Consider the following 22436-nt stretch of genomic DNA (forward strand, 5'->3'; position numbering starts at 1 on the left):
GGTCTACATTCCTCCCCGGGAGTCATATTCCATGTTGCCGGGGAGATTCACTCCACGTAGGGGGGAGGGCAGTGTGTTCACCTTTCAAGTTGGCTTAGGTAGGGAGAGAGGGCCACATCTGAGCAACAAAGAGACATTTGGGAGGAGGTTCTTATGCACAATTATAGGGAGGCCTAGCCTCTCCTTTGCAGCAACAGTCTTCCCAAGGGTAAATCCTATGGTAGCGGGTTCAGCCCATCAAACCACGAGTCCCCTATGTCTGTGAGCACAGCAGCAGCCATCGAGGTGGGGCAGGCCAATACCCCTGCATTCTCCACCAGCTCCTCAAAGGGGCTCTGCATATTTTTTTTTTTTTAAATCAACTGTATGAAAAATAAAAAAAATAAAAAATTTAAAAAAACGTACAATAAAAGAACATTTCAAAGAGACCATAACAAGGGAGTTAAGAAAAAGGCAACTAACCTAAGATAAGGCATCCCATAGGTTTTATACATTGTGTTCTCATTTTCATTCTTCTTAGATATTTACTGATTTCTCTTGCAATTTCTTTTGATTCACTGGTTGTTTAAGAGCATATTGTTTAACCTCCTTATGTGTGTATTTTCCAGTTCTGTGTTGATTTCCAGCTTCATTCCATTATGATCAGAAAAAGTGCTTTTTATGATTTCCATCTTTTAAAATTTATTGAGACTTGAATAACATGTGGTCTATCCTGAGACTGATCCATGAACACTTTAGAAGAATGTATATCCTGTTTTGGGGTACAATGTGCTATATATGTCTGTTAGGTCTAGATCATTTAGCGTATTATTCAAGTTCTGTTTCCTTGATCATTTGTTAAGATGTTCTATCTGTTGGAAAGAGTGGTCTGGTTGTCTCCCACTATTACTGTAGAGAAACCTATTACTCCCCTCAGTTTTGCCCATGTTTGCCTCATGAACTTGAGGAGTCTTTTAGTCCATTCTGCCAATCCGTGTCTTTTGATTGGGAGTTTAATCCAGTAACATTCGATGTTATTACTGTAAAAGCAGTCCTTCAGCCATTTTACCTTTTTTTTCCTGTCATTTCTTATTTTTCTCTTTTTATCCCTTTTGTTACCCTTACTGATAATGATTTCTACACTCTCCTCCAAGCCCCTCTCTCCTGTCCTTTTTTCTGTCATATCATAAATATATTATTACCACTGACTTCTCACCTCCATGGTGTCTGATGAGAAGTCAACACTTAGCCTTATGTGGGTGGCTTCCCTTGTGTGTGGTGAATTGCTTTTCTGTTGCTCCTTTCAGGTTTCTCTCCTTCTCTGGCATTTGACAGTCTTACTTGATTTATTCTATTTGGGGTACGTTGGGCTTCTTCAATTTGCCTATTTGTGTCGAAGGATTGAGAAATTGGGGGCCATTATTTCCTCTTCTCCTTCTGGGCCATCTATGGTGCATGTATGTGTGTGCTTCATGCTGTTAATCATTTCCCTGATTAAAAAAAATTTGTCCATATTTTTTTTCCACTTGTTCTTTTGTCTGTTTGAATTTGGTTACTCTTCTAGCTTGCTGATCCTTTCTTCTGCCTCTTCTAATCAGCTTTTTTGTTTAGTATATTTATTTAATCTACAGTGTCATTTCTGTAAGATGTTATTTTTCTATGTATTCTTTCAAATTCAAATTCTTTTTGCTCTCCTAGTGTCTTAATATCCTTTATCTCTTTAGCTATTTCTTTGAATTTATTTAGGATATTTGTTTGAACATCTTTGAACATACAAATTCTGTATCTCCTCTAACTTTTTAATTTGCTTGTTTAGCTTGGCCAAACTTTCTTAGTATGTCTTACAATTTTTTGCTGGTATTTGTGCATCTGATTATCTTGATAAGATTATTTTGAAATTTGGTTTCCCTCTCTTGTCTAAGATTGTTGTTGAGTTCATATTAAAGGTCTTCTTTGGCACTTAGTTCATCAGTATTTCACAGCCAAAACAGGGCCAGGGTCCCATGCAGGGGGTTACAAAGCAGTTCCAAAGGGCTGTGGGGTCAAGAAAGTAGCTTCCCAAGACTGCACTTTCTGGCCTTCCCAGCAGATGGCACTCTTTGGCAACCTGTTCCCCATGGCCTTATAAAGGTAACTTTTTAGTGCTGTGTCCCCTCTCCTTTTTAGTGCTCTGTCCTGTCTCCTTTTGAGGCAGGTGGAAATAACAGCAGTGCGGTGCTGCGGGCATCTGTCCAGAGAGGACCAAGTCTGTGGGACCCCATGGTCCAATTTCCCTGACCAGCAGCTGGATCAGAACTGTGCCATGTCCCCATCTGTTCCTGGATGGGAGGACTTACCTAACTTGCCCAGTCTGCAGCAGCCAACAGGCAGAATCTGGATTGGCCAGAAGCTGTTGCCCTCTAGGGTGGGGATTTGGTGTTGGTTTATGGGTGAGTTCACACATTTACTGCAGTTTCTGTGTGTGTGAAAATAATGATGCCGTGGGTGCCCCGGGTTCCTGCCTGGAAAGGATCAAGGCTTCTTGACCCAGAGGGTCATCTTTGCCAGTCAACAGCTGGGTCAGAGCTATGCTGTGTCCCCTCGGATCCTGGCGAGACGGCTTCCCTGTCTCTCCCCATTCGCAGCAACCAGGCCGGCGAGAACTGGGCCAACCAGAAGCTGCTGGCCCCGAGGGTGGGGGCTGTGTAGGGAGCCACGGTGGAGGTGAGTCACTCACTGGCCTCTCTGTGTGTGGAAATAATGATGCCGTGGGCACCCCAGGCTCCTGCCTAGCAAGAACCAGGACTGTAGGCCTCAGAAGGTAAACATCTCCAGCCAACATCTGGATGAGAACTGGGCTATGTCCCCCTCATCCCAGAGGGTGGATCCCCTTGTCTGTCACAGGCTGCAGCAGCCAGCTGGACAAGAACTAGGCCGACCTGAAGCTGCCGGTCTCGGGTGGATAAACAACAGGATCCGTGGCCGAATTCAGTTTCTCCATTTCTTTGTCTTGCTCTTATTCCACCATCAGAGAAGAGTGGCCTGGTTCAGTCCTTGAAGCTGCCAGCAGGTGTACTGGCATGGACACACTTGCCCGATATGCACACAGTGCTCACTCTGCTGCTTCTGGGGCCAGGGACACGCACTGATGGCCCAGGCTGGCTCTACCCTGAGCTGGGAGAGGTTAAGGGAGAGGCCACAAGGGCACCACAAGCTTTTCTGTGCTTTTAAACTTGTCTTTTTCTTCGTGGGGTGTTCACCCAGTTATTGTGACCCTTTACTGGAGCCATGAGGAAGATGGATTTGCCACTTTGGGCTAGGTGTTCAAAGATTCTGTGGGGAAACGCCACCATTGTGGTTGGCTGGGAAAAGCCATGACCTCTTAAACATGAACAGGCTCAGATAATACTGTTGTAGCCAGTTTTTGTGTTTTTGCATACAAACTGCACAATTTGGGGCTTTTCTTTTCCTGACAGGGATGTCTGGCATTAGAAAAGCATTGTCAAGGGAAATCTAAACTCCAAGCCCTGATCCTCAGGCTGTAGGAGTTTCATACTGACTAAAGAACCACTTGTTTCTAGGTAATGAAAATAAACTCTACGGAGTCAAAGCTCTCTGCTTCACATTGTTAGTGCATGAGAAGATGCATAGAAATAGCTGATGGCACTTCTTGGTGGGGCCTCCAGCCCACAGCTTACCCTTGGAGGCATGTAAGAAGCCTTCTTGATGGTCACAGGATACTTGAAATGTTCATGGAGGTGGTCAACATATTCACACATCCTAGGAGGAAAGAATCAGATGCGTAAATTGGAATATCATGTGGTCCTGGTAGGTAAAGCAGAAGTGGGGAATACCACTATGAAGTAGGAGTTACAGGGTCAAGACTTAGCTGTAATATGCATGTTTTTCTATGCAAACCCCTCAACCGCCGTCTCTCGGGTTCTTTTCACCCATAAAATAAAGCAAGCAAGGGGTAGGGTGGAGATGGGGCTTAGTTGTACATGATATGAACCATGAAGTCCTCTTTAACTAGAGGTTGTGACCACAAAAGGCATCAATATCATAAGTATCAGGGATTATTTGGGTACATTTAGCCAAATCTTAGATGACTAGATTAAAACCCCTTCATCCTTCCAGCCTCACCACTGATATAGAAGACAGAGAGCCTCGGTTTTAGAATCAGACCCATCCGCATTCAAGTTCTGTGTCAGCTACTTTCTAGTTATGCCCTCAGGTCAGGGACCAGCCTTTAAGCATCTGCAAAATGCACAGTTGTGGTGATGTGCAGGCAGCGTGCCAGGAGCAAGGATCCACGTGGTAAACTGACTTGGACCCCAGCTGACTCTACCACATGCTACATGTAATCATTAAGGGCAGGGTCCAAAGGAAGAATGGTTCATGGGGGAGAGGACAGGGACCTTGGAGGAGTGGGGAATGGGCATTCCACACAGAATTGCAGCGCTGAGGAGCTGGGGGGTGCCAGCACATGGTGACCGTGTCCCTGAGCAGCGGATTCTGTTATCAACTGAGGAGGCTTCAGGGACCCAGTGCACCCAGGTGGAAGGGGACTCATCCCTGGGGCTGGGAGGACTTTACAAAGTTGGTCAGAATACCCCTCTCCCGCCCCCCCCCCCACAGTCCTGAAAGCAGGAACTGAAATGAGAGGGGGCAAAAGCAGAATAACCTCAGAATGTTTCTTACTCTTTCCTTATAAAAGCAGAATAGTAAGTGGGAGGGGAAAAAATATCCAGTCCCAGCCTAACAATGCACAACTGGGGCTCAGACTTGTGTGAGATGTCATTAGTGGTCACTTCAGGACTCAAGTCCAGGTCTCCTTATTTCTAATACAAAATATTTCAGGCAAACTAAAAAGCAAAACGGTTCTACTCTCTCCAATAATTGAAGCCTGGTATATGCCCTGACAAATCCCATTTCTCTGTTGCCATCCAGAATTTGGTGATTCCCTTGCCCATGCATGTTTTTCTAATTTCACTATGTGCTCCTAGTGATCTTTTTGTGACCTCACATTAAATTCCAGGAGGAGAGAAAAGCATAAGCAAAGTTACTCAGGCACAGATGACTACACAGAGATTATCCTAAAGAGGATGCTCAACTACAGCATATTGAAAAATAAAATGGAACTAAATAAAAATGTGGCCAGATCATGTAAGACTTAAGGGTCAGGAGGAAGAGATATAACGTAAGCAGGGAATATATATGATGAATGCAGGGCTTCATAAAGTCAGAAATAGGAGCTGGTTTGAGAAAGGACTTCTGGCTTCCATCTGGTTCTGCCTCCCTAAGCACTACCCAACAGAATGAGTTAGCTACTGACACCCCCTGGTGGGTCTCCACTATTATTTCCCCATGTAGGGAAGTGAAGCAGAACCACCCGGGCCTTTGAGTTACAAGATGTGCCATGGGCTGAGTTCTTGGCGTCACGAGAGCAGAATATGAAGCGATCTGGCCTGCATCAAGGGACATGATTTAAGCTGCAGTATTCTTAGCTAATGCCACATTACTAACCTGTTTTGAAGGCTTGCAGAAACTGATATGTAGTCAAATAGAATCAAGTGCTGTACCAGCTCACAGAGGCCAACGCCACCAGCATGGGGGCAAACAGGAACTAAAATGAAGAGAGATTTCCATTTATTGCAAAGAGCCGGGCAGAGAAAGGCAGGGATGAAAGGGAAGCCTGTGAAGTTTACTGTGTGGGTGATTAAATCATTCATATTTAGGAGAATGAAATCCCAGGATGAAAACTGTTAAAAGATTCCATGATTAAAAGCCTAAATGAGAGGAAGGGGGAAAAAATGGCAAAATACAGACAAATTAATTGAAAAGATCAGTTGGGAGGGAAATGGAGGTTTGGGTTTGTGGCCTGCGGAGCCCTTACTGCCAAACTTTTTGGCCATCAGTAACACTGAGAGGTTTTCGTTGACACTTCCCAGTCTGCAGCTGTCAATCTGGAGAAACTGCAGGGCTTTGGCCTGTAGGAGCTGCTTAAACATCACTCTGTTGTGGCACTGGAAATAGAATTAAAAAGAAAACCAACATTCGAGTCAGCCTTTGCCTTCAGGAAAGTGAACTGGCCAGGTGGTGATTCTAAGCCTCCCTCAAAGCCTTCAGGAAACTGGAGGGGGCTTTGTGCTCACTTCTCTATAAGCTGCCAGTATGAGTGTAAGTAAAAGTCACACTCACTCTATTAAGGACTAACTGGCTTATCTTCTGGCAAGGGAGATGCAGAGAAGCATCTGGATGAAATATGGAGAAAGTGACAAGCAGGTGGTGAGGCAGCGCTGCTCCTTTTTTCTGGGGAAAACACTCTTCTTCGTGCCGCTCTGTTCGTGGGCTGACTAACAGCACATTTGGCAGTCGTGTGCTTAGTTTATAAGCACAGAAGTGAATGCAATGATGTTTATTCAATTTGGAAGCTGGCTTTTGAGTGCATTTTATTCCCTTGCAACAGCAACTTTAAATTGCTGCCTTAATTCTGATTAGACACCGTCAGGTGAATTGTGGAAAAATCCACAAACTTTTGACTAGATCTGACCCTGGACTTTAATGAGCTGCTCTAAAACAATCCAATTTCTACAATTATGAAAATTCCCTAACCCAAAATACAGCAGGCTGGCGCCTCACATGCGCTCAGTGGGCAGTGCGTGTGCTGAGCATGCGGAGGCCACTTACCTGCTCTCCCGTTGCAACGCCGATTCCCAGTGGGACCAACGCCTGTAAAAATGTGAAGCAGCTGTGTGTTATTTTCCCAGGTTTTTTGAACCACAACTCCTAATGTTTAAAAATATTTACAGCTGAAGGAGGAAACGTCCCTGCTGTCAAAGTGTCTGAAGCCACCCTTCGGGTTTTAAGAATGGCAGAAGGGGACTGTGTGTGCACGCAGAAGGCTGCATGCGCCAGCAGAGGAAGAAGCAGACACTTGTTCATATGCCGCCCTCGGCTCCCTTCCCAGCAGCGCTCTGCACGTTTCCCTCCCTCTGCAGCACCCTGGCCCCTTGTGCAGCGCTTTGGGCCCTTCCTGCAGATGAATGCCCCCCGTGCCTGGGCCAGGGCTGTGTGTGGAACTAGGGGAAGGGTGGGCTAGCAGCAAGGGCTCACCAAGGACCACCAGGTCCTGCCTCTTCCAACTTCCCTGGATCATCTCTCCTCCTCTGCCTTCTTGTCTCCTGGATACCACCCTGCAGTGGTTATTCCAGAACCTTCTCATCAGTGACCTTACATCCCACTTATGGGTCAGGCTGAGGCCAGTAGTTATGGACTTCTCATGTGCTGGAATCACCACTTTATCCCAAGCTGCTCCTGCTGTCCCCTCTGCTGCTCTCCAAAGCCAGCTCATACCTGGCCCTGGGCCCTGGACCCTGGCCGCGCCCTCCCACCTCCATTCGGATGGCCATTCCACCTCATTCTCCGGCATCTCCAGTCTTCCTGGTTTTCTCTCTCAGGGTAATACTGCCAATGCCACTAATTGCTAACACTTCCTGAGTTCTTCTGCCTGTCAGGTGCTGCGCCAAGCACAGATTTAAATTATTCCTCACAGCAGCCTGATGAGATAGGAGACCTGGTTATCCTGTTGGACAGACAAGGAACAAGCTGACAGGACTGGTAACAGTCCCCAAGTCACAAAGCTGGAGAGAGAGCGCTGGGGTTGGAACTCCAGGCCAACTGCAGAGGCAGGGAGGTGATCCAAGTCCTGAGGCTGAGCTCACTTCCCAGCAGCAAATCCCTGCACGCAGGAGCCAGGGGTCCCCGGTTCCCATCCTTACCCTGCCTCCAACCAGAGGGTGGGCTTGGCCACGTCACTCAGCACCAAGGCCTCGGCCGCACCCAGTGAAGGTTAGGATTTAGGGCAGATGGCCTCCACGTGTCATCTGGCACTAAAATGTTACGCTTCCTTAAAGTTCTAATTGAACTGTGCATGGTTCTTTATTTCAAGAGGAAGGAGAGACGGCAGAAGGCTGAGGGAGCAGAGAAAAGCTATTTATCTTGACTTACTCGTTTTACCATCTTAAGGCAGGTATGTGTCTGGCACAGAATGGGCACCAAATTTTATTTCCTTTTATTTCTCTATTCTGTGTCCCTGGCCACAGCTGCATTACTAGAAAAGCTTCCTGACTCCTACCCCTGCCTCTGGTTTATTGCTGCCCCTCCCGCACTTCCCATGTACCCCCGACCCGATCCATCCTCCATGTCGCTGTCTGTCAACTCATCTTTCACTATAGCTTTCACCATGTCCTTCTCTCACTCAAGAGCCTGCAGTGGCTCTCAACATTTGACTGCATCTTTTAAACTGATAGACCCTGTAATTTGGCCCCACATGCCCTCCTTCCCCACACTCCCTTCTTTCTGGCCCCGCATGTCCCCCTTTCCCTGCACAACCTCCTTTCCGGCCCCACGCACCCTCCTTTCCCTGCATACCCCTCTTTCTGGCCCTGTATGCCCTCTGAGGAGAGGCCCTCTGGAAACAGTGCCCTGGAGGGTTTAAGCAACAGAGCGTCCAAGGAGGCTGTAACAGTGGGCAGACGTTCACCCACCTCTTGAGTGTGCTGGCAGTCCACAGGGCACAGCCACACTTCCAGAACCCCAAGGAGTAAAGGACAGTGGCTCAGAGAAGACACCTAACTATGACCTCTCATTTCAGGGCTCTTACCTTTGCCAGTTCTGTTAAATAAAGAAGGCTCTGTGGTTCCTGCCCGCCCTTCCCTCAAGAGTTCAGCTTCCTTTCTGAGTCAGCTTTGCTCTGACCCCCATGAGGCTGTCTCCAGATGTCCCAACTCATCCCGCTTTCCCTCCCATGAATACCTGTTCAACCCTCAGTGCCCCAGCCAAGGATTCCACTTGACTGGGTGTTTTAGTTTGCTAATGCTGCAGAATGCAAAACACCAGAGATGGATATGCTTTTATAAAATGGGGGTTTATTTCACTACACAGTTACAGTCTTAAGGCCACAAAGCGTCCAAGGCAACACATCAGCAACCGGGCACCTTCACCTGAGGATGGCCAATGGCGTCCGGAAAACCTCTGCTAGCTAGGAAGGCAGCCGGCGTCTGCTCCAAAGCTCCGGCCTCAAAACGGCTTTCTCCCAGGACGTTCCTCTCTAGCAAGCTTGCTCCTCTTCAAAACATCACTCCCAGCTGCACTCTCTTTCCTCTTTGAGTCAGCTCATTTATATAGCTCCACCGATAAGGGCCCACCCTGAATGGGCGGGGCCACACCTCCATGGGAACATCTCATCAGAATCATCTCCCACAGCTGGGTGGGGCACATTCCAAGCAAATCTAACCAGCACCAAAAACGTCTGCCCCACACAAGACCACAAAAATAATGGCATTTGGGGGACACAATACATTTAAACTGGCACACTGGGTTTCATATATCCTATTTTTTCCCTTCTGGCTTGGCTGTAAAGAGGGGGAGAATGGGGGACATGTCTTCAACATGGGTTTTTGAAAAGTGCCAGATATACGGCGGATAACATGCTGATGTACAGAGAAACAGAAGAGTTGGCCCCAGAGCCCCAACTCCACTCCCCAAGTAGGCCTCATCAGTTCATCGAGGACGCAGCAAGGTATCCCTCCAAAAACTTGCAACTAAGACTCCTCAGAGTTAAATTTTAAAAATCAACACGTAACAGCTTTGAAAAGTTACCTCAGGACAAGAAAGATTCCTAGGTAAACAAGACTTGATTGAGCCAAACGAATGCGCTAACCCAATGGCACAATGAGGGGTGGTGTCTGGTAAAAACACGAAAGTGCAGCCGGTGCCCTTGCCTGGGGGCAGCAATGCAGCTTAAAACAGAACACGTTTGGGACCAGAAACAGGTGTATCGAGCTAAGGCATCAGGGGCATGGGGTCAGCGTAGGCTGGTGCCATTACACTTTCACATCTCCTAACTAACCCCTGCCCCGGCTCCCCACTCATCAAGCAGCCTTTGGTTTGGTGTAATGTGGCCCCCCACAGAGCCTGCTTTGGTCAGAGAACAGGAAAACTGAGCCCTGGCAGTTATATTTCTCCTTATAAATTAACCAACTGGCATTTGGCTTTGCCCATCAGTGCTGTAAACAGGGCATGTGGGGGTCTCTCCTGCGGGATAGGAGGTTTCCTAGATGTTCTGACACAACAGGATCTTCCTGAAAGGCCTCCCCACCAGGGTGGCTTTGCTGAAGAAGTGTTCCCTGGGAAACTAACAGGCAGCCTTCTCTTGGGGAGGCCCAGCCTTGACATCGGCTAAGCTAACCTTTTCTAACGGCTCATCTAGAGAATCTAAACTTTTTGTTTCATTCTGGGTGAATAAAATATTTTCAGTATCAGCCATGTTTTTATACTTACGAAGTATGGACACCATGTCTGTATTTACAAAGTGTGGCAACCTCTGGATTGGTGGTGGCCCTTCAACTTTTAGCAATTGACTTTCTTTAAAACAAGTAGAAATGAATGCAGTGGACAGGCTACAGTGAGTAAAAAGGCGGCAGGTCTACAATTCCAGTATTTGTCACAAGTCACAACGACTTCAGCCACGTCATCAGGAAAAACAAAAGGGAACAAGCAGAGGAACTTTAGGATCCGTTATGACCCGCTTGGAAAATCAAACAAGCAGCACTGGTTTTCCTACCTTGGCGATGGCGGCGTGACCAAGAATGTCATCTGGGGAGGTTGGCTCCTCGATCCACAGGGGCTTGAACTCAGCCAGCTTCAGCATCCACTCCACTGCCTCGGGCACATCCCAGCGCTGGTTGGCATCCAGCATCTGGGGGGAAAGAGCGAGACCCTTCACAGTAGGTATGCCCGGTGCTGACCGTGCTCCAGGGCCCTGGCTCCTGGGGAGGAAATGCTACTGAGGCCACTGAGGACCATGCTCTATGGAGCCTGATTTTTCTGTGGGGCCCAGCACACAGCCCCAACGAAGGGAACCAGATAGCAGCCGCAGAGACTCAGAACTTTGACTCCAGATACTCTTTGGAGGAGATGCAAACTGTTTAACTGAGCTGCTGTCATCTCTGGAAGAGCCCTAGGATTGGGCCTGTGAGGTGCTTGGTGTCCCTGGAGCTGCGGCCAATCTTCATTTAGATGCCACCCACATGAATTCATCTTGCTAATTAGGAACATAATTCATTCTGTTTGTAGGGATTACGTGATCACATTCTGAATCATGCACAGACAATACTGAGTTTGGTTCACATATTTATTATGCGTCCAGCATAATAAATAACCCAACTCTACCATTAGTTAAGCACCCACTCTACTCCACTTTATGGATTTTATCTTATTTGGTATCTATAATAACCCTATGTGGCAGTTCATATTAACCCATTTTACAAAGACGACGACTGATATGCAGAGAAGTAACTTGCCCAAGGACAAGAAGTCAAGTAAATGGTGGGTTTGGCCCCAGACCTCTTCCACCAAGGCCCTGCTCTTTGCACTCCACTCTGCTTCCCGGAAGCCAGGCGCCAGGTGGACAGAAGAAGATGGCGCCTGCCCACACCAATCATACCGCGCTTGGAGAAATCACATCAGAGAGAAGCTACCTCAAGTGGAGCAGGCTGAGTGCTAAGCCCTCCCTCACCATTCCTGCAAGACCCAGAGGATGGAACTTGCACAATCAATTTTTTTCATAAATTATTTGGATAAGGATGACCTCATACAATGAAAATAGCATTATCGCTTCATATATAAGTAATGGATCTTCTGATCCTATGTCAAGGACTCTAAATTTCAAAATTCAATTATGAAACAGGCTCTAGAACGTCATAAAAAAATCTTATCAGGACTTTGTTTTATGAAAATGTTTTATGCATAGTAAGAAATGTCTTATAAAAGCACACGACCAGGAATGACAGGTGCTTCCATTTAACTCAGGCAAAGTTGCCATGGAAGCTTTCTTCAGCAGTGACTCCCTGAAACCCACCTACCCGACAAGCTGCTAGGGGAATTTATTAAGGAGGTGGAGTAAATGATGGACACGCCAGAGCACCCGAGGGAAGCCTGTTTGTGCAAGTGCACCAATATTAGAAAGAAGGAAAGATCCCAAATCCAGATCTTATTTAACTAGTTCTGGAGAATTAAAAAAAAAAAAAAAAATTTAAAATTACCAGCCCTCTCAGTACTTTTTCTTCTGCAAAGCCCATAGAGCTGTACACTTTCTCTGAAGTATAAAATTCTCAGTACTTAGTCTTAGCTTGAAATGTGTTGCTTTTGGGCCTGGATAAAGGCTTCGTGCAAGGCACTTATTTCTTAGTGGTCTGGGGGTCTATTTACCAAAGTGTTGTGGGGTCCAATCACGTCTCGGATCAGGCGGCATCTGCGGATGTCATCCTGGAGGTCAGCACCAACCTTCACTTTAAACCTAGAAAGTAAATGTGGCTGGGCAGGGATCGGCCTGAATTTCCCGCAGGGGTGGGCATCTGTCAGTAGTTCACAGATCACATTTTCTGTAACCTCTTGCTCATTCCCAATCATCTTCAGACAAGTCATGTTGAGAATCAACTTGCAGACTGTGTCTCCCTATCAGAGCAACGACTTTTACCTACTGGCCTGAAATCAAGGCACTGGAAAGGAAGTTAGGTCTCCAATAATTTTAATGAGCTTCTGCTGTCATAAAAATGGACTCAAGGCACAGAAGTCACAATCAGAACTGAGGAGAAGAGGAGGGCTGGGAAGGGGGACCAAGAGGGTCGTCTGATTATATCCTAATCCAAAGAGCACTATTTATAAGAAATATTTCCGTCTGCTGAGCGTTTCACACAGAGTGCTTTCTCTTAACCCAGTGAGAGGCGGCTGCAGACGTTCTGTTCCCCACATTTCAGGGGGCTGAGGCTCGGGGAGGGGAAGCTCTGGGGCCACAGAACTGCAGAGCAGAGCATCTCCTTTATGTCACCCGTGAGTGCACTTAATTGGTACAGATGTCCAGCTGTCCTAAGACCCAGGCCACTATGCTATCAGGAGACAGCTCCATCAGCCCGAGGGTGGGCTGGAGGCCGCACATCCTGCGGGCACCTGGGGTGACTGCGGTTTGCCCTCTGCTTTCCCTAACACCCACCTTCTGTTCACACACACTCAGCACCTACTGCTGCTCTCTCCCCTGAAACACTAAAGACATTTCTCTACAGGGTAGGAGCTCCGATGGATGAGCTGGAATGCTGAGTGTGCACGAGGACAGCCTCTGGGTACCAGGCCTCCAGGCCGGAAGCATGTGGGGAATCTCCTCCTGTCCTTCCCCTTTTGGACCTTCCAGATGTGCATGCTCCACCCTTTCCTGGGCATGTGGCGGGAAAGGAAGGAAGCTGGTACTTACTGAGCACCCACTGTGAGTCCTGCACTCTACTGATCCTTCCAGACACGGCAGCTATTTAGTCTTGAATTAATATTATTTCCATTTGATAGAGGGAAAATGCAGCTCACAGAAGACTAGCCCAAGGTCATATAGCTAGCACTTGTGGGGGAATGAGGGAAAAAGGTGAGGTTTGCATACAAAGCGATCAGATTCTAAAGACTTTCCACTGCTGCAAGCTGCCACCTTCAGTTTCTCACTCCCCAACTCTCTGTAGCTAAGGAGCTCACAAGAATCCCTCGCCCCTCAAAGTTCAAAGTGTGTTAAAATGAGGCTTCCACCCCAGCAGGTCTGTGTGGAAAGCTGAGATTCTGTCCTGCTGACAAGCTCCCAGGCAATACTGATGCTTTTGGTCCTTGGACCACACCTTGAATTATCAGGAAGCTCAATGGCCAGAGGGACAGTGAGTCACAGGGGGAAGCTGATGCTATATCACGGGCAGAAAGTACAACCCTGCACTGAACTGAGGGCACCGTAATGACCAGATGGAGAGAGCGGGCGGCCCCTCTGCATCCATGATTCTGGGCCGTGACAACCACAGGTAGGTCCTGGGATGCTCGAGAGTCCTAACTGTGATGCCTGAGAAGCAGATGAGAAGTGCTGATGGCCGAAGTCTGGTAAAGAGATAGGCTGGGGAAATGAGAAGGGGTGACACCCAAGGGAAGAGGAGTAGACTCCACGGAGATGAACTTGGACCAGTGGCTGGAAGTTATAGGGAAGCAAAGAGTTCAGAATATTAAAGACCTTTCTAACAGGGTGATCAAACAGTGGAAAAGTGCCTTACAAAGTTAAGCTCGCTGCCTCTGGGGATGTTCAAGGAGAAGCTGAATCAATGCTCGTTATTGATGGTAAAGAACAGGTTTCTATTCTAGGTGGGAGCTTGGGGTTGATGATTTCCAAGGTCAATTTCAACTCTGACATTCTAGGATTCTAAGTAGTCCTCATCCTGTCTTTAGAGAAAGAGCCTAGCTTAGATTTGGAAACTTCTTGTACACGTCCCTATGTGCCAGGCTGCTTCTGGATGTATCTTGGCACCATGCGTGCATTTTAATCCTTGGCTCCCCTCCACTGATGAATCTCTCATGCTGCCAACTGGGAGAGTCAAGTCCATCACCACACAACTAAGGTACCTTGTCCAGCCGTCCTTCAGTGCCCCGGTGCAGAGCTGTGGGGAAAGGAGCACAGCCACCATCACACGCTGGATGGCTCCCCTGGCCTGATGAGCCCCTAATCATTTCTGAACAGGATCTAAAAAATGTTATGGTTGTAGCAGAAACCAAAAGCAGCAGCATGTGTTATTAAAATCAGAGCAGAAACAGTTTAGCCAACAGAACATAACTCTTGATACTTAGGGGGTAACTTTCTTTCCTCATCTCTATGGATACCATTTCTTAAATTGTCACACCACTCCTGGAAGGGAATATAGTGTTACTATAAGTTTTCTTAAAATGACAACATTCTGTGGCCTCCACAGAACTAGGGGATGTAAGAGTAACAAGCAGGAGCCAGCTTCTCCACCCCCAGCCCCGCCCCCAGGTCTACTGCCTGCAGTATGATGGGAAAGAGGAGTAAATCAACAATGTGCAGACTGTGCAGTGCCAGCCACGGGCTGTGAGCAGTACATACTGACAGCATTTATCTGAGTCTTCATCCCTCATTTCACAAGGAGGAAACCGAGGCTCGGTGTGGCTAAGCAGCTTGCACAATGTTACGCTACTGGGCCTGTCTGGGCCCCACTCCCCGGCTGTCAGATGCCAGGGCCCCACCTGGGAATCACTGGGGTGTTGAGTCCCTGCACACACAATTTATGTGGCTTTATTTCTGCTTGTGTGTGAGGACTTTCAGAATGAGGCATGGGGTCCAAATGATTTAGAAGGGCAACAAGGCATATGAAATCTGTTCCAGAAGTCCCACTTCTTTCCCCGAAATCAGGATACAGTGCCAACCTGCTTCAGTGTGTCATCCGAGTACCCCAGCCAGGCGCACGACGTGGTATAGGCGGGGTAGCCGCAGGTCAGCATTTGCTCCTCTGGGAAAACACAACGTTCTTGTCAACATGTGGTGTTTTCCATGGACCTTCGTCATTAGTGCTGCCCACAGCTAGGCGGCTGCTCCCAGAGAATCTAGCTGTTCCATAAAGGAGGCACCATTCTCCCATGGGCCCTTCCCGAACAGGGAGAAGCCGTTCACATCCACCCAGCCACAGGCCAGCCTGACAGCATTCACAGTCGTGCAAACTACAGACGGACAAACGTCATCCCTGGGTGGAGAGAACGCCCCCTTGGATAACCCCGCTAGCCAAGGGCCCTCCCCTCCCCTACCGTGGGACCCTGAAGCCAAACTTCCTTTCATCGCAGGCTGAAGTAAACTCTGCAGTAAGAGGTCACACCCAGGGGGCTTCTTTCATCCAGACTCAAATGTCTGTCTGCAGCCCAGCTGCTGGCACCAGACTTTTGGGGGGACAGCATGAACCCTCAAAGGACAGGGGCACCCCAAAGGGAACAATGATAACAAAAACAGGGAAGGAAGTTCCAGCCTACCTCTTTCTTTGTTACCCACTCGGCCTTTCTGCAATATTTCTGGGAAAAATAAAAAGCGTCACTCACACTTCTAGACAGAGCGGCACTGAGTGCACGTCAGAACCGAAAGGCCTCACTTTAAGCATGACTCACCGTAGGCCTCCTCCTCAGTCAAGGCGTCGGTGATGTACCTGAAATCTATGCAGGACAGCAGTGCCTTGGGATCCTGGCAGTGTGGCAAGAGGGAGAGAAGGCCCCAATCAATTCACAAGTGGATTGTACTTCTAAGAATGTGTTTACACTGACACTTGGCACTTAGCTCTCCGGGAAGGGCCCTTGGGGACTTGTGTTAATTGTCTGGTTATGTCATTCCTGGTGTGTCCTCCTGTGGCAGCACATCGGCGCCTCCTGACAAAGTCTTCAGCCCCTCACACTCCGAACCCCACTCCCTGCTGGCCTCTGCAGACCTGGGCTCCAGTCATTCCAATTGGGACCAGTTCCAGAAAGCGGGCCAGGCACGAGGGAAACCCGATGGGCTAACTGGCCCACCCCCTGTGCACATACCAGGGCTCCCTGCGGTCAGCCATGGAGGAATGGAGGCGGTGGGGGGAAAAGTGAGGTGCTGCAGCTGCCCAGCCCGTGGGGAAAGAAGGCTGGTCTCAGCCAGGCCTCCCAGGTCAATCCTGGGCCTGCTATGCACTGGCTTCTTGGCTCTGGGCAATTTCCTCCATGGAGCAGGATTAAATGGGAGGATGCCACCCAGAGCTTGGGAAACGTTTGCTGACTCACGATGAGTAATCACTGGCCATCACCATCCACACCCTCTTCCCTTCCTACAAGTCCCAGGAATCAGCTGGCTCCTGGGGAGGCCTCTCCCCACCCAAATCCAACAGTCAGCTGGAAAGAAACCAGTCTCTCCATTTTAATACGACCAATAAGACTCTGATATAACCGGGGAAAACTGAAACACTCTTTCAACCCTGAGCTTCTGCTTCTTGCCAGAGTAGAGGCAGTGAAACAGAGAGCCAAAAGAATAAAAAGTCCGCAGGTCCCTTTCCAGTGGCCCTCAAAGCATTTGATTTGGGTGAGTACCTCCTAAGTCCACTGGAAGGTGGCTCAAGAGGTCCACATCCTTCACCCTTAGATGAGCCCCCACCACCACTGCTCTCAACCACGCCAGAGAGATGATGTGATGTCCTGCCTCTGTTTCCCTCCAGTGAAGAAACCAAGTCTGCCGGCCCAACACTCTTCAAGGTCATGCATGGTGTTCTTTGTTTTTCTTAATTTTGATGTCAAGTAATAACAAGAGCCTCTACCTCCTGAGCCGCAGATTTTCAGGGACCATCCCAGGCATCGCCATGAGAAAGCTGAGGCTCAGAGCGGTTAAGTAACATGTTCAAGGTCACTCAGCTAGTTAAGTGGTGAAGCCAGGATTCAAAGCCAGGTCTGCCTGGAGCTGAAGTTCACTCCCCTTTTTAACTTGCTCATGGCTTTTTCCTCCTCATCCCTGCTCTAAATAGATCAGGGAGAAAGACAATAGCAAGTGATTATCTCTAGAATTAAGTGTTTAGCTCTTTCCCTGCTAGAATTGTACAGAGAGACCAGAATAGTCTGATCATCTATTACTTGCTTTTGGAGACAAAGGGACTGGATAGTATCTTAATAATAATATCTTGCACTTCAGAGTTTGTGAAGCACTTTTCTCCTTTGGTCTTTAAACCAATTCTATGAGGTTCACAGAGGAGCTATGATTATCCCCTTTCTGTAGATCAGGAAACAAAGGCTCAGAGAATTTATCTTTGGTGTCTAAAGCCCTCAGTGTGGAGCCAGGACCAAACCCTTGTACCACCCGCCTGAAGGAGCACAGCTACCGTTACTTCCAACGTCAAGAGAAGAACATTATATGTTACCCATGCTTTACTTTATCTTCACTACAGTGATGACAAATAGTGCTGACAGTATTGACTCTTATTTTCAAATGGCATGCAACCCATGAAATCCATTTAATTTATGGAAGCAATTCTAACATTGAAGAATTTACTTACCATGTCAACAAGTAGCTTCCACAGAGGCTTGAAGAGAAAAGAAAACATTTGTGAGATGTGTGTAAAATATCACTTTCTTCTGACAGTAAATGCACTAGTGGCAGACCCTCTCCAGACCCACTTCTGACAGCCACCTTTTGCCTCCGCTGCATCTCAGTGCTCCCCTTGCTGCCCCTTCCCCACCCCTCAGCCCTTCCTAACTGAACCCCTCAATTTCCTTACTACTGGCAACATCTCCCGAGTGGGGGCGGGGGGAAGTCCAAACAATTCTCCATATTTCCTTTCGGAGGCCTGGTATGCATTTGTCTTGTCTAGAAGGTTGCTCATGGAGGTGGCATCTTCTTCTTCGTCACACGCTGTCACATCTGGGGCAACATGGAGGCCCGCTCAGTTACCTTGCCTTCCTGCTTAGCCCACAGGTCCCATACAGCGTTGAGAACAGCTGCCGTTGCCAGATGTACAACCCCCTTCTCTGGACCGATCTGATTAGGAAGCAAAACACATGGGCCTGCTTAGAGAGGGAAAGGATTATTTGAGTCTGCTAGCTGGCAACACATTTCAAGAATTAAAAGGCAGCAGTGGAAGCTCAAATGCTTTTAAAAAAAAAAGTTTCAAACTTACAGAAGAGTTGCAAGAATAGTACAAAGGACTCCTATATATTTCTTTCTCTCTCTTTATTTGTTTACATTTAATTATGAACCATTGGAGTAAATTCTCCCTAAACAACTGGAAAGTAAGTTGCAGATATCATGCCCCTGTACCCCTAAATACCTCAGTATAGTTCCTAAAAACAAGGACGTAGTATCATGATCAAACTGGGGGTATACAAGATTGGTAGAGAGGAGAGGATCCAAGATGGCGTATTAGCAGAGACAGAGCAAAATACTTCTCCTGAAAAACACAAGACAAAAGACAGAAAGTGCTCCAGAATACCAGTTCCAGGGTTATACTGGCTATACAAGGTCTGCAATGTCCACAGCGACTGTGTACTTCATGAAACCGAGAGTCTGCACTCGGAAACAAGTGAGGGAGGCTGCTGGGGAAATGGCAGCCAGGCTGCGGTAGGGAGAAAACTGGGGTCAGCATTTGGAGACGAGTTAGTTTAAAGACCCCAAAAGTGGTGCGGATCCGGCAGCGAGAGCCTGTGGCTCAGCGTGGTGGAGAGTGCTTTCCACGCCATGGGCACCCGCTTCAGTACCTGGCATGGACGATAGCCATTCACACACCCGCAGTTAATTGTCCTGGAGCTGCGAAGGCAGAGGTCTGTGGAAGGGGGAAATTACCACTCCCCACACAGCCATCTTTTCAGTGGGCTAGGAATGCCCTTGAATGGCGCCATGGCCCAGAGCTTCCTTAGGGAATTCTGCTTGCCTATGACGTTGCACAGTCTTTGCTCAGAGGAGGCCCACGGAACACACAGCTTGGAGGCAGGTCCCACATGGAAGTCCCAAGGGCCCTACACCAATCCCAGGGACTTGTGGGCCCACAGCAGAGAGAGATTGTGGGGAGTCAGAGCCGAAGGGCTGGACTCATGCAACAGCTTTAAGTCTCCAGGAACAACTAGGTGAGTTGAGTTTTAAAGCCGCCTTCCCTTTATAACTGCACAGGGCACACTCCTCAACCCTCAGGTCTCACTACACCAACTGCACACGGAAATTTGGTGCACTGACTGGACCCCCACAAGATTTGGACCCCCACTCGCTGCATAGACAAAGTTGAAGAGAACTGGCTTGAGGGTAATAGGTGGCTCAGGGGTGCCATCTGCTGGTAAGTTGGGAAAGTGCACTCCACCAAGCTGTAGCTCTGACAAATTATAATTGTTCAAATAAGCCAGCATACACTAAAAGAACCCTATCAAGATAAGCAAATGCCAAGAGGCCAAAAACAACACAAAGCATATGAAGAAACCAGAAGATATGGATAATCCAAACCCAAACAACCAAATAAAAAAAAATCAGAGGAGACACAGTACTTGGAGCAATTAATCAAAGAAGTGATCACAAACGAGATCATGGCAAAGGATATAAAGGACATGAAGACCCTAGAAGAGCATAAAAAAGAATTTTCAGGAGTAAATAAAAAAAATAGATGATCTTATCGAAATAAAAGAAACTGCTGATCAAATTAAAAGGATTCTGGAGGCAACGGAAGGAAACGGCAGCATAGAGAGGAGTGGAAGCTAGTTTGTCCTCCTGGAACAAATAATAAACAACCAGGAACAAGTAAATAATCTGGAATAACTGTGGGGGGACAAAATGACTGTCCACTCATCATACACCAACCTGAATCGGGAGGAATGCCTGAGATCGCAGCCTAAAATCTGTAAGTAAAATCTGCGGATCCAAGCCAGGAGCCCCCTCCCCCCACGGCCCGAACTGCAAAGCCTCACTGTGCTGGAGAGCAGCAATCTCCCAGCAAGCGAATATAGCTCAGCTGAGCGCCAACCGGGGTTTTAATTAACAAGCATGGACTGCTCAATAAAAGCTATGAATCCGCAACAAACAGACAGAAGCTTTTGGTGACAACTGACCTTGGAGACCCTGAAGGTGGCTGCAGACTGGCCCTGAAGGGGGCTTTCTGTCCCTTTTTCGGGTCAGTGGAGAAAGCCTCAGCCATTTTCAGTTCCTAGAGTTCTGACCCAGACAAGGGTGGAGACAGCACAGGCAGAGAGTCTATTCAAATGCTAATGACATCTCCCTAAGAGGGGTAACTTCCCTAAGAGGAAAGAGGTGGGGCCCAACTCTACTACCCACCCTCCATTCAGAACCGGACCCCAGAGCCTGGAGGAAAACAGCCAGGGCCACACCTCCTTACAACAGTCTGGAGCTACAGGCTGACAGGCGCCACCTGCTGGGTGGAAAAGCACAGTGACTTGAGGCCTCACAGGGTGAATCAGTCTTCTAAGACACACCCTCAGGGAGATGTGATATCATTCCATTCTAAGACCTGAGCCCGTTTTGGTCTGGGAAAACCTGATTGGGGTAACCAAGGAAACCAGATGCCTAGACAACAGAAAACTACAACCTACACTAGGAAAGGCAAGGTTATGTCCAGTCAAAGGAACAAACTTGCACTTCAACTGCGATACAGGAATTTAAACAACTAATACTAAATCAATTAAAAAAGTTTAGGGAAGAAATGGCAGAAGAGATGACGCGTATAATGAAAACACTGGGCATACCTAAGGTAGAAATCAAAAGTTCAAAAAAACAACTGGCAGAGTCTATGGAAATGAAAGGCACAACACAAGAGATGAAAGACACAATGGAAACATACAACAACAGATCTCAAGAGGCGGAAGAAAACACTCAGGAACTAGAGAACAAGGCACCTGAAAGCTTACACACAGGGGAACAGATGGAGAGAGGAATGGAAAAGTATGAGCAATGTCTCCAGGAACTTAAGGACAAAATGAAATGCAGGAATGTATGTGTCATGGGTGTCCTAGAAGGAAAAGAGAAGGGAAAAGGGGCAGAAGCAATAATAGAGGAAATAATCAATGAAAATTTCCCATCTCGTATGAAAGACATAAAATTATGGATCCAAGAAGTGCAGCATACCCCAAACAGAATAGATCTGAATAGGCCTATGCCAAGACACTTAATAATCAGATTATCAAACATCAAAAACAAAGAGAGAATCCTGAAAGCAGCAAGAGGAAAATGATCCATCACATAGAAAGAAAGCTTGATAAGACTATGTGTGGATTTCTCAATAGAAACCATGGAGGCAAGAAGGAAGTGGGGTGATATATTTAAGATACTGAAAGAGAAAAACCACCAACCAAGAATTCTATACCCGGCAAAACTGTGCTTCAAATATGAGGGAGACCTTAAAATATTCTCTAACAAACAGACAATGACAGAGTTTGTGAACAAGATAACTGCTTTACAGGAACTACTAAAGGAAGCACTGCAGACAGAAAGGAAAAGACAGGAGTGAGAGGTTTGCAACACAGTTTTGGAGATAGTAGCACAACAATGTAACTATATTGAAGAAAGACGACTGTGAGTATGGTTGAAAGCGGACCATGTGGGACATCCAAACGAAAGAAGAAAGATAAAGACTGGGACTGTATAACTCAGTGAAACCTAGGGTGCTCAATGATTGTAATAAAATGTACGAATATATTTTTACATGAGGTGGAACAAATGAATGTCAACATTGCAGGGTGTTAAAAATAGGGTGGCATTGGAGGAAAATACAATCAATGCAAACTAGAGACTATAATTAACAGAAACATTATATTATGCTTCCTTTAATATAATAAAGGCAATATACCAAAGCGAAATGCATACGGGGGGGGGGGTAGATAGAGGAAGGATATGGGACTCCTGGCATTGATGATGTTGTCTGACTCTTTATCCTCCTTTAGTTTAATGCTATCTTTCCTTTTGTTGCTTTCTAGCTGTCATGTTTTTTTTTTTCTCTATCTCTTTCTTTTTTCTTTTTCTTTTGTCCCTCTACCTTCCTTGACTCTTCCTCCTTCTTTATAGAAGTAATGGAGATGTCCTTATATAGATAATGGGAATGGAACTAAATACATAAATACGTGACTATACAGGAACC

General features: G+C 47.2%; 1 protein-coding gene across 3 annotated transcripts in view; it reads right to left on the reverse strand.

Moving 5' to 3' along the window:
- The window catches only part of ENOSF1 (enolase superfamily member 1), a 58621-nt gene that overhangs the window by 5079 nt on the left and 31106 nt on the right, over positions 1 to 22436 (reverse strand). The window contains exons 4-15 of one of the 3 annotated variants that reach the window (XM_037806097.1): positions 18263 to 18349; positions 17868 to 17894; positions 15976 to 16048; positions 15844 to 15882; positions 15250 to 15332; positions 14434 to 14468; positions 12232 to 12319; positions 10586 to 10720; positions 6649 to 6690; positions 5855 to 5984; positions 5485 to 5584; positions 3657 to 3738 (exon numbers count right to left, since the gene is read on the reverse strand). In XM_037806097.1, the coding sequence (XP_037662025.1) occupies positions 3657 to 3738; positions 5485 to 5584; positions 5855 to 5984; positions 6649 to 6690; positions 10586 to 10720; positions 12232 to 12319; positions 14434 to 14468; positions 15250 to 15332; positions 15844 to 15882; positions 15976 to 16048; positions 17868 to 17894; positions 18263 to 18349 (921 nt within the window). Of the gene's footprint in view, positions 1 to 3655; positions 3739 to 5484; positions 5585 to 5854; positions 5985 to 6648; positions 6691 to 10585; positions 10721 to 12231; positions 12320 to 14433; positions 14469 to 15249; positions 15333 to 15843; positions 15883 to 15975; positions 16049 to 17867; positions 17895 to 18089; positions 18350 to 22436 lie in introns of those variants that run through there. The other 2 variants (XM_037806098.1, XM_037806099.1) reach the window with 2 other exon arrangements.

The sequence above is a fragment of the Choloepus didactylus genome, chromosome 16 (genome assembly GCF_015220235.1).
Source record: "Choloepus didactylus isolate mChoDid1 chromosome 16, mChoDid1.pri, whole genome shotgun sequence".
In the NCBI taxonomy this organism is placed as follows: Eukaryota; Metazoa; Chordata; class Mammalia; order Pilosa; family Megalonychidae; genus Choloepus; species Choloepus didactylus.